At 39.9% G+C, this 19482-nt stretch overlaps 1 protein-coding gene across 1 annotated transcript; it reads left to right on the plus strand.

The window, feature by feature from the left end:
• The first annotated feature begins 752 nt into the window (after nt 1-752).
• On the plus strand, nt 753-16949 carry LOC116320385 (complement C1q-like protein 4). Its single transcript, XM_031739984.2, has 2 exons — nt 753-1507; nt 16649-16949. The coding sequence occupies exons 1-2, from the start codon at nt 968-970 to the stop codon at nt 16826-16828; spliced, it is 720 nt and encodes a 239-aa protein (XP_031595844.2). The 5' UTR covers nt 753-967; the 3' UTR covers nt 16829-16949.
• Nucleotides 16950-19482: the final 2533 nt, after the last annotated feature.

A 19482-nucleotide genomic window follows, 5' to 3' on the forward strand; every position in this document is an offset into this window, starting at 1 on the left:
AATACGAAATGTTTCACAAATGCCTTCCATATTTAACATTTAAATTATAAATATGTGTTATAAGGAGATCACATTTTCTTAGTCCTGTTATGATTAGGCTATATGTGTGTGTTCTTTTTCTTTTAGAGTGCAAGGGATTCGCTGATTTTCTGTGATATTTTTTTTTTTTTTTTTTTTGCTTTACCTTTACCTCTAAAAACTTACATTCTTATCCCTTCTTATGAGCTGTAACAAATCTGTTGTTTGAGTGGAGGGATGGGTTTTTACGATAAATATAATGAAGCACCAGCAGTGAGGGAGATAGAAAAAAAGACCAGAGATTTAGCAGTTTCCTTGTTCTTCTCTTTTCATTCCTGGACAGACAAGTAAAGCGCCCTTCCCTGTATGTGGTGGGTGAGATGAACTCCAGTGGGAATACTGTAGACCCCACCTGACAGCTCTCTGCCTGAGCAACTGAAGGATTTTCACTGGAGCTTCTACAACCACAGAAGTGGATTCGTATAAAAAGCAGCTTGCCTAAAATCCAGCATCTCAGCGGTTTTACTCATTTTGAACAAAGTAATTTAGAATAGTTGTGTTATATGATGTATACCTTTAAAGATGATAAAATCCTGAAGACATAATGATCTAGGGGAAAGTGAAAAATAAAAAGGATACACGTGTACTGAAAGCCAAGTAATGGAAAACCCTGGATTCCAGTCTGCCCCTGACTTTTGATTTTTTTTCTCCTCCTGTGTGATGCGTCAGTCTTTCCCAGTCCTTGAATAGCACCCCATTTTCTTTTGTGCGTCCTGCACAATCACATATTTCCCTGCTCCACCTTCTCAATTCAGTGGTTGCTTTCTACCCAGAGTTCAGCCTGGCCGGCACAACCATTCCAGCTAAAGGGGAGGAGGACTTCCTCACACTGGCAGCCTCACGGCTCAGCCGAAAGAAACGTGTCATTGGGGCTGGAGTCGGCGTGGCCATGGTTCTGGTCCTGCTGGTAGCCATTCCCCTATTGGTCCACACCACCAAGGGGGGAGGGTCCGGAGGAGGAGGCACGCACTATGAGATGCTGGGTAGCTGCAAGATGGTGTGTGACACTTTCACCCCCCCACAGGGAGAGCTGACAGCCGTCTCCCCTCAGCCCCCAGACTTCTCAAACCGCAGGGGCAAACAGGGGTTCAGAGGAAGCCCCGGACTTCCTGGTCCTCCAGGTCCTAAAGGCCCCCCTGGAGAGCCCGGTAAGCCCGGCCCACCTGGCCCACCAGGGCCTGGACCTGGTGGTTACGGCCCTTCCTTCTACAGCCCCAAAATTGCCTTCTATGCCGGCCTCCGGAAGCAACACGAAGGGAGTGAAATACTCAAATTTGACGATGTGGTGACCAATGTAGGGAACTACTATGAGCCGAGTACTGGCAAGTTCACCTGCCCTCTGCCAGGTATCTACTACTTCACCTACCATGTCCTGATGAGAGGAGGTGATGGGACGAGCATGTGGGCAGACCTGAAGAAGAATGGACAGGTGAGTGCGAGTTTAGGTGGGTTTGTGCTGCAGTGTTTCTGAACTGGGCTGACCTCCCCTTGCAATCAAACCAACACACAAACATTAGTAAGAATCTTTTGCATCAGTGAGTTCAAATACAAGGACATTTTTAACATACTACAGCATAAATCAACAGGCTGTTGATTAATTCAGAGTCATTAATTCAGAGAAATTACAGCTATTATATACTTATATTTTTACTTATATATATATATAAGTAAATATATAAGTATATAACTAAATAACATGCTTAGATCAGCACTTCAGGTAGTAGATGCAATTCACTAATGTCAGAAACATTTTGTCATATCGTTTAAATGCAGGAACATGCTGTGTTGTTTACTATTGAAGTGGACTTCATTGTTCTATGCAGGTGGTGACTGCCACTCAGATTTTGAGCATGGTTAAAAAGAAATCCCCCAAAAGTGAATTCCAAACAATAATCCACTGAGAAAATCATAGTGAAGTTTTAGACAAATCAAATAGAGAGGGAGATAATTAAACTGAAATACACTAAAAATGTAAGAGACTTGAAGGACGCAAAAAAGAAGAAGACAGGAGGTGGGAGTAAGAAATGGTTTACAAGAAAAGTCGAAACTGTAGTTATTTGCACAACTTGCATGTGGAAAAAGAGAGAAAGACAGGGAGAGAGAATGACAGCCAAGCGATCAAGAGGATAACAATCCTCTGCGTCTCGGTGGAGCAAAGCCAAAATGCAACAGCTGGCTACTGTCCTCTGAGAAACTCTGACTTTAACACTAATAAATAAACAAGTACGAAATGCCTGGAAAAAGCCTTGAATGCTTCCATCTGGAGAGCAGTGACAAGCTTGAAGTACTAAGCCCTCGCTCTGTTGAGGCGCTCTGATTCTGACATGTGTGCTACAGAACAGAAGAGTGATGTCCTGGGGATTACTAGAGAAGAAGAAGAAGAAGAAGGGGGAAAAAAGCATGCTTTGCATTGTTGCAAAGGTTTAATGGTAACACAGTTTGTCCACACAGATTACACGGTACATGAACTGACAACAATATGCTACTGAGCAGAGCATCACTGTGCTGGGCTGCTGTTCATTGGTATGCTTTATTAAATCTACATCTAAATAAGCAGGCTAAGCAGGATTTACCAGAAGAGCACGGGCCAGTTTTTAATTTGATAATCGCCACTGTGGAAATAGACAGATGCAATTTAACTTAAGGGTTAAATCTTATTCTTACCCCCCACTTGAATCAAACATTGCACATAGGAGTTATGTGTGTTACTGTGCGTGTCTTAACTATTAGGGCATTGATTTCTAGTTTTCATCAATACTGAAGCACCAACATCCCTGTAGGCCTCGTCAGTGGCCCTTGCCCAGTCTACTGTAAGTGCTTGGATTGCGGCAGATTGCTGTTGCTTTTTTATGACCTGAAGCTACCCCCAGGTCAACCACTGGGAGTCACTTGTCCAGGAGCAAGAAAACACATCTGACCTTGCTAGCTTTTCCACTATTGGCTGAAACTTAGCAGCAGCAACATCACGGAGGATGCTACAAGGAAACAAACCCAGGGTTGCTGCAGTGGTGGACTAAAGCTATATTTACAAGCTACCCATGTTCCCCAATGTCAGTTTCTTTTTTGGTTAGTGGGTTGTGTCACAAAGCTCTGAGACGTAGTGTAAAGTTGTTCAAGAAATAAAAAATTGGCGCACAAAAAAGGTTTTTTTTTTTATTGGAAATGTGTTTGTTGTAGCCTAATATTCTCTTTTTCTTACTGATTTTGAATGAAGTATGTGGCATCCCCTGATTTTCTATTGCAGTGTGTGGTGCAGATCTGAGGACAGACAATAGTTATAAATTAGTGCCACGACGAGTTTGATTATTTATTATTATGCCTACATTTTATATTTTATTGTGACAAATTGATCATCACAGCCTGTGAAAGATTGATGCACTTTGAAAAAAAATACTTATCCTAGCCCTGGAAACAGCATAGTATATCTTCCAAATGATTGTTTGCAGGGAAAAAAAGTAGCTAATCTTTAAAGTTGAAATGTTGGAAAAACAATATTTGGTTTATTGGCTTGCATAATGACTGATATCGCTAACCAGTTATCATACTTTCCACCAAAATGACATAGTCTACCCATATAATAAAAACAGTAAGTTAAAATTAATGTCCGGACCTGGCTCTATGTGTATAGCAATGAACAGATTGTTATGTTGATATGCTGACAAATTATAACTATCATATCTTATCTTATCTTATCTTATCTTATCTTATCTTATTTACATTTGAGCTAACCATTACTTTCAAATTCAGACCTGTTTAGTCTATTTCATGCTGCTTCCAAACATGTAATATATTGAACATACATTATGTGACTGATCGAGTCCATAAAGAAAGCTTTTCCCCGTTTTATTGATTTGACAGCATGTGCCTAAGGTGCAGAGTAAAGAGGACAGACAGCTTAATGCCAGATATAATTGGGGGGACCTGGTTTGTTGCAGCGTGCCTTCACAGACATTGTCATTCCTGTCTTTTCCTGCTATTAAATCTTTCATAGCTTTTAGATGAGATCTTCTCCCCTTCACCTGTGCCCCTCCTTTAGTCATGTGCTCGCGCACATACACACACATAGACACGTGCACCTTGCACTTTCCCTGTCCACACTAGCTATTGACTCCTTCCCCATTAATTATCTTTTCCAACAACTAAATTATTTAACCCAATTCAGTGCTGATCTTGCCCTTTTCATTGCACCCGCCTTCCTTTTTTCCCTTCTTCTGCGAATAGACAGGTGCTCATGAACCTTGGTGAAGCTGCTAGGTCAATGAGAAAACTTTAATACAGAAATTCTCTCTTGAGAGATAGCCAAGACACTACAACTACTACACTACATTACACTACAACTATTATTATTATTGGTCATTATTGTGAATTTGTTGTTCTTCAAGGAAGATTTGATTCTGTTTCTTATACAGACATCAGTTTTATTATATGAGAAATAAATGATCAATTAAAATATTCACAAAAAAGAAGAAATGTCCTTGTTTGTTTTAGATGAAAAGATAGATACCAATCTCTTTCCTTTACGGTGACATGAAACACAGATTTTCATATCACAAATTACCCTACCCAAAACTACAAATCTTAAGAGCACATTTCAAGGTCAGGCCAGTTTCAGCCAAATGGGTGATTTTCAACAGTTTTCTGTTGGCTAAGTGCTTTTAAAAACCAATAAAAACTAAAAGAACAGAATTTAAAGCCAATTCAGGGTAAAATAGGCAAAATATGGCAAGAAAATAAACAAGGACACTATTAGATAAAATACAGACGGTCTTTCATACACTGAATGGAAGCATGACCAACAAAGTGTGTTTACTGCTACTGTGGAGCATGTTAGTTTGTCTCCAGCATTTAGACAGACAGACAGACAGACAGACAGACAGACAGACGAGGTCTTCGTGAATAACGATGTTTGCAGATGACATTGTGATCTTGTGATTCTTGTGATCTGTAGAGAGACCAGAGACCGGGTGGAAGAGATCATAGAGAGGTGGAGGTACGCTCTGTAGAGAAGAGAAATGAAAGTCAGTAGAAGAAAGAAAGAATACGTGTGTGAATGAGCAGAAGACAGGTGGAAAGGTGAACCATGGAGTACAGATAGTAAATGGTAAATGGCCTGTACTTGTATAGCGCTTTACTTAGTCCCTAAGGACCCCAAGGCGCTTCACGCTACACACACATTCACACACAAGATGAGTCTAAGTACCTATGGTCAACCATCCAAAGCATAGGAGAGGTGAGGAAGAGAGTGCAGCCAGGGTTGAGATGCTCGGAGATGAGTGTCAGGGCTGATTTGTGACTAAAGGATGGCAGCAAGAGTGGAAGAGGAGGTTTAGAAAATGGTAATGAGATGTGCTTTGATGTATGGTTTTGAGATGGTGCAACTGACAGGAGGCCATCTGGAGGTGGCAGAGTTGAGGATCCTAAGGTTTTCAATGGGAGTGACCACAATGGAAGGAGTAGAAATAAGTACATCAGAGGGAGGGGACGAGGGATGGAGACAAAGTTCGAGAGGAAAAGCTGAGATGGTTTGAACTTGTGAAGAGGAGGGATAGTGGATATACTGAACAAAGGATGCTGAAGATGCTTTGTGTAATGTTGAACTTAATTCCTGTTACTGAACAAGAATGGTTTAATAATCAGTTACTAGCAGCTCATGTGCTTATTAACCAAATCTTTAGTTAAACTTGAACTGGATCCAGACCTTTGAATCCATTCAATCCACTGAACTGACTCATCACCTAATCAGACTGTAAGAAAAAGATGGAGGTACTTGAAGTAAGAAGTGAGGAGCGAGGGGTAGATCGGGCTGAGAAACTAACAGACATTGCACATCCACACGGTAGCGACTTTTACTACACTACAAGGTGTCCAGTTCATAAATCACACACTGGTTTGTCACCTGTTGTTCTCTAAATGGGACCAACATTTTCATGCTATAGTTAAAAAGACCTGAAACTAGAGATGAGATGATCGTTGATCATAAACTCATTAAGAAAGTGTTTACTGAGGTTATAATTCAAATAAACAGTAGTGTATTGACTTCAATACAGCCTGACATGTTTTTTAGCCTGAAAATCTGTCCCACCTTGTCAGTTAAAAAGAACATAGGGTTAAGATTTTTCATTTAAGCTTTACTTTCCAGAGGCTACTTTCTTTAAACCAGCATTATTACTGAGTAATAAGTAGAAAAAGTGACTGAAGTGTTTTTACTTTGCTCAGCTCTATTTTTAAAGGCCATCAAAACCCATTTGTGGGTAAGGCCATGTATCACTGATGAATATACTTATCCATTTTTATTAAAGGGAGATACAAGTGTGCTTCAGCTATAACCCCATAACATCAGCTATAATGAAGCTATAACATCATTAGGATCAGGCGTCCTATAGACACTCTGCACTTGCAATTTGTCTCTGGTCATTGTTTAGGGAGCATCACACAACACAGTTGGTTAAAGTGGACATTTCGAATCAAAATCAAATCAAAATTTATTTATATAGCACATATTAGAAACAACAAAGTTTACCATAGTGCTTCACAGTCAGCAAAAGCACGAGACAATTAAAACAAAACAATAAGAAAACAGGGCAGTAAACAATAGGTGACAACATAACAAGCCAGATAACAACCAACTACTTAGAATCAAAAGCCAAAGTGAAAAGATAGGTTTTAAGATATGATTTAAAAGACTGGATAGACTCAGCGGTATGAGTATGAACAGGGAGGTTATTCCAGAGTCTAGGTGCTACGGTTGCAAAGGCCCGGTCACCTCTCGACTTCACACCTAGGTTGTGCTAGGAGCATCTGATTGGAAGATCGTGGTGCTCTATTGGGATTGTACAAATGGAGGAGTTCAGAAAGATAGCTGGGCGCTAAATTATTTAGAATTTTAAAAGTGAACAAAAGAAGACATTTACTTAATTGTATACATTTTATTCAGAAGTTTTGCAGATTTTTGTTTTTACTCTGTGCTAATTGAACACTTTAAAAAAATAGATAAAATCTGATCTCACTGCCAGCTGGGTCCAGCTGCATCCTCGCTGTACTGAAGGAAAAAAGAATAAATGCATTTCCTTTAAAGTCTGCCTTTAACATATTTCACAGCATGAGGTGATTTGTGTGCATGTGTGTGTGTGTGTGTGTGTGTGTGTGTCTGTGTGCGTGCATGGGCCTACGACAATCGTCAGACTGACGGGCACACTGTTGATCCACTTCTTGTCAAAGGGAGCAGAGAACAAGACACATCCTGGGGAGAGATCACTGCAGACTGAGACAGAACACAGACGAGCGGGCTGACAGGGAGACAGAGATGGATGGATATTCACAGGAGAATGGACAGAGGTTCTCTAAATTAAGACATGAGCTGAAGACTAACCACAAAGCAATGCAGTCAGCCAGACAGTATATGACAAAAAAATATCAGACGTGCAGCCGGTTCTTCATCTCAAACAATGGCTAATGAATTATGTAGCTGATAAGCTTACGCCACGTTTGCAGAGATTAAGCACTCAGTGCAAAGAATCTTCTTCCCTCGCTGCGTCCCATAACTCATCAAGAGATTGGTGTTGAGGTAGATGACCTTTTCAATGGATATATAATTCACCACCAATATGTTCTTTGCCCTTTACAGTGATGAGCATGGAGTGGGAGTATGAATATTTATAGCTGGTCCAATATGGGTGAATCAGGGTTGGTCAGTTGGTCAGTCTGTGGTTCTGATTGCATCTGTGTGGTTGTTGCGTTTCACTTTCTCAGATAGCCTCGCTTTGGTAGCGCCACTGGTTACATCTATGAGGCTGGTGGACAAACTGGGCCCTTATAAAGCTGAAGTGTAAGGCTGAGAAACTGATTAAAAGTTGTCCCTAACCTTTGGATTAAAAGATTAAAATTTCATTTCAGTTTCAAGCTTTTAAAGAAAGGTGGTGATTTTTAAAAAAAAAAATAAAAGGGAGGCTTGTTCTTAAGCGTAAAGCACCAAAGATATTTTTTTCAAATGCCTTTAATTTTAATTCTCATAAACATCCCACGCCCCAAATATTTTTTTTAATTATTATTTCTTTAAAATCTTCCTGAAACGCCCAGCTAAAGTGTGTCTATAATGAGGTCTGTGAGCTAACTTGTTAATTAAATAATACAGTTAAAAGTCATGATTATGACAAACTTGGACTCAATTAGCAGAAAGATGAACTCGCCTCCAGTAGGTAGGTGTGATGCGGCTGCTGTGAGAAGAGGAAGCTGCTAATTACAGTAAGCCAGACAAGGTGTCAATATGAGCCTCATGTAGGACTTCATTAAGCACTTTTAATTTTATTTTATTTTGGCACACTGGCACGCTGTTTTCTTCCTCCTCCAACAGTTGTGCATGTCTTCATAGAATCATTAATAAACATTTTCTCCTGTGTTTTGAATTGCATTAGTGTCACAACGGCCCGACATTTTAATGGGGAACATTTTGCGATAAAGGATGAAAGTCCATCTTTTCAGACAGATTTCTTGTAGAGCAAACTTAAAGCATTTGTCCTATATACCCTGCAGCTTTTCTTGCTTTTTTTTCTCTCCTTCTTGTCTTTTCTTCTATGTATTTATGCACTTGTCCATGTGCACGGCCATTATTTAACTATATGTTTCTTGTTGTAATGACCGAGGCCATTATATTCCAAAGACTAAAAGGACTTGGTTGGTTGTTACTGTGTTTGGCCGTGCCTTTGTTGTGCTTTCCTTTTGCCTTCCCATTATATCATTATTCCTCCTCATCAAGGAAACTGTATTTTGTCTCTTTCATAGGCAGGCAGCAGTGTGCTACAGTGTTTCTGCTTTCATAACTAACAGGAACAATTCTGAAATGTCCCTGGGTTATTATCATTTTTAGAGGTTAGAGCAGAATTATCAGAATGGGCTAATCTGTGATCCAGGGTTTGCATGGTGAATTAGTGTTTAGTCATTTTCTATTTCTGAGTATAAGAGAGTTTTTTTCATTTAATGCAAGATAGTAAACACTGTTTTTTAAAAACAGAAAAAACGTCAGCTCCCTCAGCTCTGGCATTAAATAATGCCAGAGCTGAGGGAGCTGATGTGCTTCAGGTAGACCATCAAGAGAACACATTTATATCCAATTAAGCTATCCCTTCTACTGTCAAAGGTTTCAGTCTAGAGCCAATTAGAGACTTTCTAATCAACATCTTGACACCTTGGGTCCTGAGTGTCATGGCGAAATATTAGCATTTTGTATGCCAATTAGTGTCTGAGTCTGCAGTGCAGGAGAGGGGTTACGCGTCGACCTGCATAATAGAAACAAGAAACCTCAGGCTGGTACACATGGGTGGAGGTTGAGAGAAAACAGACGCTTTTATGAAAAAAAAGGCCAATTCAATTGCCCTTCTTCTCTCTCCCTGTTCACCTTTAGAGGTCCCTCAGGTAAGTTTAAGAGACCCCGTCTCAATCGCTCGCTCCGCTCTGAGAGGTCTGTACATCACAGTGAATGAATCCTGTCAGTTTTATTACCAAAGGATCAAGGCACCACTGTGAAACAAAACAAAACCGAGAAAAAACTAACACACTACATGGACAGCGCACCTCCCAAACCTCATTTATAGCCCCCCTTCTCCTCTAAAACAGGCATGCTTGATCAGTTTGTTATCCAACATCCTCCCTCTCCATCACTCAAGGCCTCCCTCAACTTTGGCTTCCTTTACTCGCATCCTGTGCTCGGACTACTAAAGTGCGCGCAGCTGCTTACTCGTCTGTGCGACCTAATCCAAATTTCGGCTCTCACACCCACCTTTTCATTATGCATACTTCTCTTCTCCTTGCCCCGTGCCCTCCTTACATCAATTTTCTCAGACATTTTATGAACGCCTCTATAAAAATGGTGAATACGTTATGGCTAAATAAATGTGAAATACATGTGTCAGCCCTTAAAAAAATGTCACATGAATGAGTGGCACACAGCTGAAAATGTAGATTTTATTGAGCATTTAGGACTGTCGGTGAATTATTTCCATGCTGTCAGTTTCCTCACTCTCTCTCCTCCTACCATCGCTCTCTGCCTCTCTTTCCACATTTAATGTTGCCCCAATGAAAAGTGTAGGCAGTGTAATCTTCTCTATTGTCCCTTGGGTCTTCCTTCTTCCCAACAGCAGCAGATCACGTCAGAACAGCGTTGGGCCAACAGACAGAAATTCACTCCCTTGTCGCTATCAATCTCCGCCGCTGTTGACAATAATCCTGATCTGCCTTTCCTTCTTGTTTTCACTCCCAAAGCCCCAGTGCCTCCTGCCCACTTTAGGAAAACAAGGTTTCACTGTGATTGTTACTGACAGCTGAACCTGCAGACTCATCTGTGCCGGTTTCAGTGTCACAACACAATACGATCTTAGTATGGCCCGATGGGGAAAAAATAAAGCCCTTTTAGTGGTGGAATAAAAATTCAATATTCAGATAATTAGGAGGGAAAATAACAATTCAATTAATGCAGCACATATCTACAAAGCTGGGACAGGGCAATATAAGCATGTGGCTATGGACTGTATGGAGACCAGTGGGTTACATTAAGTGTTTTCTTCATACTTAGTTGTTATATTGGGAATACATGCATGTGGTTTGGCATTGCATGATTAAAAAAGCCTGGAAAAAACATCATCTGCGGCATAGGTTGTTCAGAAGATGCACAAATTACCTGTTCCATGTGGATTAATGCACCCCAATACCATCACTGATGCTGGCTTTTAAACTATAACGAGCTGGGTGATCCTTCTCCTGTTTAGAATTTCACATTTTGAATGGTCAGTTTTTAAATTCACATCAATTTGATTTATTCCTACTTTTCTTTTCCACTGATTTACAGTCAATGATGACACACTACCTAATTTGAAGTGTGACTCTATTGCCAAAAGGTGCCAGAAGCGGCATTAGTGAAATAGCAGTGACACACAAAAGTAGCCTAGGTAAGGTTTTTCCTGGAAATTTTAAGTAAATGTAGAACAGAAGTGAAAAACACCAACTAAAGTAATTTAAGCTTGAAACTTTTCAAGAGATGCACGATATTGTCACATAAGTTGAAATTGAACAATATATTTCCCCCTGGGAAGTTGTATCTTATGTTGAGCATTTTAACCAGCTGCTCATAACTCTTCTTTACCACCACGTAACCACATTGCTACTTTCCAGCCAGCTTTTCCTGTAATATGGAGCACAACTAGCAAGTACTCCAACAATCCTTGATGAAGTCATTTCTTTACTTTTGGGTAAAACATGATCAGCTCCTAGTAACTCTGTTTTTAGGTATTTAATCATCACTGGATGCTAACACACTACTCTTGCTGTCAGACATGTTTGGGTTTATGTTCACTGATTGTCCTAGGGAACATAAATGCATAGCATTGCTATGTCATTAATATGGAGAAATCACACTTCTTTTGAATTATGTAAATTATTGTGGATGTCATGATATGTCACAGACCCAGTTTTCCACTACATATCCTGCATTTCTAATGCAGTGCCACTTGACCTTGTTCTTTGAATACAGAGATTTCTCTTTTTAATGATGCAACATAAGAAAAAAAACATTAAGAAATGCTTTTCTTTAATTGGTGAGCTGTTGTATTTGTCGACATTTCCTCACCATTTTTCTTCTAAAAGTGTCTTTTGGGTATTTTACTGAACCCCATTCATGTCTCCAATAAGTCTAATAAGTTGGTGTTTTATAGGCATTACAAAACTTTTCCTTTTGTTTTCCCTGTTGGAGACAGATGGAGCTTTAGTACCGGAAAGATTTTGTTCTTGACACAAAAATAAATATATTTTTTTGTTTAAATTAAGTAGAAATTCTAAAATTAAAAATTAAAACTTATGTATGGAGAGTGATAAGGTAATTATTTTAATTTGGCAGAATAAACATTCAATAAACACTCCAGTTTAAAACAAAAAAGAATATTTTTGGCAATTATCTCATGGTTCAGGTTTTACAAGTCACAGAGTAAAATAGGTCACACATTTCCTCATGTGATGTCAGAGTTCAACTTACATGCAGATATATATTTGTTTGTTTGTTGTTCTGAATGTAACATATAATTCATGAAGCAGCTTATGTTTATCCATGAATTACTTCTACTGTCAATCGTATTAATATTGATAATATTTTAAAGGTCACACTCTTGTAAATATGTAGATAAAATGTACAAAGATGCGTCTTGTCCACTAGTTTACTGTATATAGGAGGGGAAAAGGAGCCATGAATTAATCATAAAGATAGCACATTAAATGTCAGCATCTCCACTGTCTGAGTAGAGGCTAAGTAAACCTACGTGCCTCATAAAGAAGTCAACCATAAAAAGCCATAAATAACAGTGTGTCCTTTTGGCTGGCAAATATAATTAGCTGGTGTTCATTTAAAAGGCCATTTCAATGAGGTGGTGTGAATATCACTGCTGCAACTTTAGTTGTGACCCTTAAATGCTGATTCAAGTAAACATTTCAAGCATGGTTTAGGTTTGCTTATGATAATATTCTCAATGTACATGCAGAGGTAAACTCACTTTAGTTGTAATTTTACGCAGCAAAACAGTTTCCCCACTCCTGCTTAATGTGCTATTGGTCTGTCACAACCCTAAAAACAGTTCAGAGGGCTAGAAGCTCCTACAGGGTCTAGACTTCAGGAGCAGGCCGCACCTTTTCCAGCACATCCCCTGCTCCTCCATTGAACATGTAGGTACATTTACATTTTCTCCGATCAGCCCTCCAGCCATAACAAGGTAAAGATGCTTCAGTTTTTACTCATTGATCCAGTGGTGAAAAAATGAAGAAAACTGACCTTCACATGCACAGTTGTTATGAGACAATCCTTATTCCCTCCATCTTTGAGTGGTCATAATGTTTTCTGCTCACTGGTGTACTATACAGCAATCCTCACAGCAGCCTGCCAGCCTCTACCTCAGCTGACAGTATACTGTCAGGGGAATCTTGCTGTTCAACCATGTAGACAGATGTTGGATGTACAAGATGTAAGAATCCCTCTACTATAATATTTCTCCTAAACCTACTTGTTCTCCTCAGGGGAGACGTTCAGTCCCTTCAGAGCAAAGCAGCCTAGCACTGTAAAGTAACAAAACGTCTTCCATTGTTCTTGTTCTTTCCTTAGCTTCTCACCTGAGATTCACAAAACAAAAAAGGAGGAGATGTGAGGTTATCAAGATGTATAGAGAGGGCAGGGCGGCTTGTGAATGTGCCATATCGTATCCTGACCTCCTGCTAGTATTTGGTGGGCCCGTTTGACCACTCTAGCCTATCCTGTGCCCCCATTTATTGTGATTGTATGGAGTTATTGAGGAGTTGGACCTATTAGGCGGGGAGCTGCCATAGCTGTCTGACTGCCAATTACTAGCCAGCAGCTATGTTGTATGTTGTAAGAGGTTGTAAGAGGTTGTGGGGTTGTGGGGGAAGGATATAAGTGGGGTTGGGGATGCTGGGTAGGGGTTCTCAGGAGACCTGCCACAGCAGCACGTCGTTAATCAATCCGATTTAGACCGGACAGGGACACACTTAGACGCTGCTCCCGCCAACACTGCCATGGCAGGGGAGAGAAAGCGTGTGCGTGACCTGCATCTTATTCCAGTATACGGACACAAAAAGATGGATAGATGGGTCCAGAATGAAGAGAAAGGAATGGGGTGGCAAATGAGAGAGGGATGATGGAAGGGGCGTGAGGTGTGGAGGGAGAGACAACAATTAATGGAGTGATGTGAGTTGAATTAAAACAAAGGAAAGATATTGATTCATTTCTGTCCTAAGGAGGGGAGTAAAAATGTTCACCTTCTTGATGTGAAAGAAAACCCCACAGAGAGAAATGTATTTGATAAAATTGATGAAAGGGGCAAAATAAAAATGTTGGATGGAGGAGGAGAAAGGGGGAAGTTTAGTCTGATTTGATTTGTCTTTGTGATCACAAGAGATCAGTGAAGTTTGATGACTGGTGGAGATGATGGACCATATCCTTAGTCAGACCCACAGGAGGAGACAAGGATAGAGTTAGGGCGTCCTATTTGCATTCATTAATATGTATGCACATGTGCACTTTATTTTCCACTATTAAATGGATTGTCTGCTTGAATAGTTTGTTACCCGCCCAGTGATAGTGCAATTTATTATAAGGAGATTTGCTTACCGAGTGCGAAAACAACTCAGATTTTACCGAGAGCGGATGAAATAACAGGCACGTTTAACAACATCATAAATAAAGACGCTCCTTTGTCACCAGAAAAGCTGCTCAACTAAATCCTGGGATACTGGATTGGTCTTCGAGAATTAGGTACACAACATTAAGTCTAGTAATTGTGCTCCCTTCTGCAACATGTATGGAATCATTGCCATCGTGTAATATAAGGGCAGTGCTAAGTGGTTGCATATTAGTATGCATGTAAACATCGTTAGATGTAATGACTTCTTCCTAAATGACTGGTCATATCATTACAGACCGAGCATCATGTGGATTGCATTTCCTTCTCCAATCACAAAGTTGTCCAGATGTTGATAGAAGAGTAAATAATGCCTCATCTGAGTGGATTTACTTTTTTAAATTGTGCAAGGCTCCATGGTTTGCAGCCTTCACACCGGATAATGTGTTAGCTCTGTATACCAGCAGTTAGTGGGTGGCAGAGTTTTGTCTTACAGGAGTGTTGATAAGATTGTTTAGTCATTCTGAGGCTGCAGTGTGCTGACGTTCAAACGTCCTTGTCTATGCCTTTTATTCTGACGCCAAACAGGGATGCCATCATTCTTTTGAATGTTTTCATCAAAACATCAAACATTTTCATCATCTCGCTTGTCTTGAAACTATGGTTTTATCTTGTTTCCTTGAGTTAGTGTCTTAAAGCCAAGTAATAATTACTTTCAGTGCATTCAATTCAATTATATTTTATTTTTATAGTGCCAAATCAAGTAAGGTAAACACCCTAAAATAATAGAGTGAAAACCCCAACAATGAAGCGACCCCCTATGAGCAAACACTTGGTGACAGTGGGAAGGAAAAACTCCCAACAGGAAGAAACCTCCAGCAAAAGCAGGCTCAGTAAGGATAAGGGGTAAGAGAGATGGGACAAACATTTAAAGTTACAGCTCCTGTCATGCACGTTTAGGCCTCATGCTCTAGACTGTCATCACTGATGACTCTGGGTTATTTCTTCTGTTTGCTTGGTTTTTTTTAGCAGTACCAAACAGCATTAGGGATTGATGAGTTGAGCTTTTAGCAGATAATAGTTTTAGTGGGTAGTGGAGATAGCTACTGGATGTGTAAATAGACAAGTTCACCACGTCAACTTGAAAGGTCACAATAAGCCAATGTGGTATTCTAAGTTTGTCTACGATCCCTTTCTTGTGATGAGAGCAGCACTGTCCTCTGACACAAACCGTCAATGCATGAAAAGCAAAAACAAAAAAAAGGTAAATAAAACTGAAAGCTGTTTCCAGCTAATGACGCTGACGTGGATGAGCAATAGCAAATACATATAGCAGTGATCAGAATGTGTGAACCTTCATTGTGTTTTCTGTGTTTGTGTGAAAAAATGAATGGATGTGTTCCTTGACACCTTTCTGCTTATCTCCCATCAAACTGTCTTCAGCAACAGGTGGATCAGGTGTGACAGCAACAATCCAAAAAAATAAAACATTGATGGCGACTAAAAAAGCTGGTGGTCTGAGACGGAAATGTGAGGCCAAAGATCACTGCACATCTCATTTATCTACCCAGTGGACAGGAAGGCATCAGCACTGATCACATTACACCACGATCACAGAGTGAAACAGGAAATAAAACAGCAGTAGTGAACAAACTGGTTGTAGGTGAGATAATGTGATGAAAAAGATAAACGTGTTAAAGGGAAAATGTAAAAAATAGAGGAATTTCGGTTATTATCAACAATGAATTTAAATATAAATAAAAGTAAATGCATTCTTAACATGTTGGATTAGATAACTGGATTGTATAACATATGTTTGGCTAATGTGAAGTCCATAGTTCTGTCATGCTGACTGGTTAATTAACATTTAGATGGCAGTGGTGAACATGTCTCCTCTGCAGGCGATAATTAGTGTTTGAAGGCTATAAGAGGAGACCTCCAATTAAAAAGAGAGATTTGTAGAAACTTGTAGGTGAAACTGGATACTGAAGAAAAAAAATAGCCGTTGAAAATCACCTTTGGTGTCTATAAGTAGGTTTATGATTATATAGATAAAAGCTGTTAGAAAAACAGAAAATATTTTTAACAGTAATTTTTTTATTTACACAAAGGTTCAGGTAATGGACGTGCATCATAGTTACATTTTGGCTAATACCAATCTTTAATTTCTCTGAAAAAAGTAGGTTGTGTCGGCATGAAAGAAGAGCTGCTGTTTCCTGCCTTGTTGAGAGTGCGTGCAGACCATTGTTGCCCACGAAAACATGATTCAGCCTCACCACAGACAACAACATGTCTGCAAAACACACTCATGACATCAAACGTCTGCTTTCCACGTGGCATTTCCTTCTTTAATGATATTTTTTCAATCTTGGGTGCCTATCAACTCCTCACTTGTGCTTTTTTTACAGGTGAGGGCCAGTGCAATCGCTCAAGACGCAGATCAGAACTACGACTACGCCTCCAACAGTGTTATCCTGCACCTGGACGTGGGGGACGAAGTGTGCGTGCAGCTGGACGGGGGCAAAGTCCACGGGGGAAACACCAACAAATACAGCACTTTCTCCGGCTTCCTCATCTACCCTGACTGACAATCTCCTCACATTCCTATACTCCCCCTCTGTAATCAAGCAAAAAGTATCATCTCCTTTCTTCCTCTAACACTGCCATAATGTAATTTGTCATTTAACTGCCCTTCAATAAATGAAACATTGTAATAATATGACCACAGCTAATAGATAGAGCTTGAAGAGAATTTGTGTAAAAATGAGTATAATATTGTACATATTACCAGATAACATTTACTTAATATAATACACTTGTGTGATCACTATTATGTGCCATGTACAGTATGTGTAAGCATGGCTAAAACACAATTTAAATACATCTTTTTCATATGCACACGTTTGCCTGTACACACGCGAGTGTCCACGCGATTAGTGAAATTTACTTGTTGTTCTGAGAGAGGATGATCGTGCCGGCCACCGCTCTGAAATCGACTGGAATGATATCTGAATGTAGACTGTCAATCGAAGCGTGCGTATTCGGCTTTACCGTGAGATGGATTTTCAATACGGCCGTAGACGTCAAACAAGAAAAGTCATGAATATATTGATCAGAGCTGATTATAGAGCCAACTCCATGGTCATAATCCGGTGTGTTGTATGTCTGTGTTGATACCGCAAGCATACACGCCTGTGCTTGCCCTTTATTTTGTGCTGAGGTGTAAAAGCATCATGTTACTAATGGTATGACTTGCACACTCCTGCAAGAGGGAGGAGGAGGGGTTTTGAGATGTTGATAACAGACCTTTAACAAACCCAATATGTCAATACTTCGAGATTTATCCTGACACCGCCTCATCATATCCTGCTAATGAGCTGAGGCTTCTTCTACAGCCTCACCTGTTGGGCGACACACAAACCTTTCCTCTTTAAATAGAGACAGTTTGGGAAATATGGTGATTTTTCAATAAGAAGATCATGGCATGCAGTCGAATAGCTGAAGTAGTTAGTTTGACATGCTATCTGACCACCTTAAATGTTGAGATTGATGGATTGTGTTAAAAGCTGGCTGTCATAGTGAGGTTTAGAATTGATATTATTTATTTTAGAGAGTCTCACATGGAAGGCTTCCATAATGTTCTACCGACTTCTTCAGTCATGGCCACAATTCGAAAGATTGTGTTTTTTCTATCTGCAGAAATGTTTTTTTCGTGGCATGGCTCTGCCGACAAATCAGTCGCTCCACCCTTCAACTCACATATGTGGAACGCGTAAAGCAGGGAGAGCAGCAGGAAGACCCTCATACAGAACAGAGCAGGCATCAGTAACAGCAGATAGGACACTGATGCATGACGGGATGAGAGGTGGGTGGCAAAGCGGCTTGCAGATGAGCAAGCTAAAGCAGCTTATACAACACTATCAGTTGATGCCGACTGGCACCGAGATCAGCTGATGTGTCAGGACTGCAGCTGAGCTTGACTTCATGGCCTGCCTGAGCTAATGCTCTGCTGAAATTGTGCAATGGATTTAAAAAAAAAGAGAGAGCCTCCCTACCTCCTCACAGCAGGCCAATCACAAGAGTGAAGCGGTTGTAAATGTGTGATTGCAAGAAAAACAGTTTCCCAGTCTAGTTCCCAAAATGTGAAACTTTTTTCTTTTTAATTTTAATGTGAATGTATCCATGTGAAAAATCTCGATGTTACTGCCATGTGCCATACCTATAGGTTCTCTGTGCCTTATACTATCAATTTAGTTTTATTTTTTATGCATGAGATGGTTTTCCCTTGTTAAGCTAAGTGAAGAAGATGGTCCACGTCATGCGAATAGAAAACAGACACACTATTTATAAGAGGGGCTGTCTTTACAATGTTAGTGCATACTCACTTAATGAAATGCACACGTTTATGTTGCAAATAGTGACTACGAATCTTTGTGTGTAACTGGATGTAACTGACCCTTGTAAATAAAAGGCCACAAAACTGAGACCAAGATTAATTCTGTATGGTGGGAATCAATGACAGAAGCATGACACGGTGTAATTGAAACTCTGCATCCACATAATATTTAATATTTCAATGGATCCAAATTTTCACGTTTAATTTTTTAACATTTTTTAATAATGTACCTTGAATATAAAACTCTTTTTAACACATTTGTTAGAGTTTAGTGCCGTGCAAGTAGAGGGCTTCATTTTAAAACGTGTGAAAGAGACGTTATTATTGAGGTAGCATGACCATACCCAGATATTTGGATGTGGATTGTTCTTACTCTTTTCATTCTTGTGGTGAAATTGAAAAAAAACCCCATCCTAATGTCGTATATTGTACACAGACATCCCCCATGTGTAGCTTCATTTAACCTCTGCGCCACGATGCATCCTACTGTGTGTGTTTTCTGGCGCTGCTACCTTTGTTCCCGAGCAGTAAGGATCCATGGCTCTTTCTGTTCTTTGCGAGCTGAGACCATGAAATACAATTAAAAAAAAGAAGATTCAGGATGATTTTACTGTCAGGTGGAACCAGTGCTTTCTTTATTCTTTATTGCTTTTATTCTGTCTTCTTTCCACAGGAAAATGAAGAAGCTGTTGCAGACGGTTATGATAAAGTGTCTTTGAAGTTTTCAGGGTGTTTTTTATATTTTAAAAAACTGACATTTTTTTTTCCTTTTTTTTGCAGCACTGAGGTCTAGCGCATTTTTCAGGTTCAGGTATTTGCTCACATAATGTTGCAACAGTTGCCTTG

This window comes from Oreochromis aureus, linkage group 5 (genome assembly GCF_013358895.1).
Source record: "Oreochromis aureus strain Israel breed Guangdong linkage group 5, ZZ_aureus, whole genome shotgun sequence".
Lineage (NCBI taxonomy): Eukaryota > Metazoa > Chordata > Actinopteri > Cichliformes > Cichlidae > Oreochromis > Oreochromis aureus.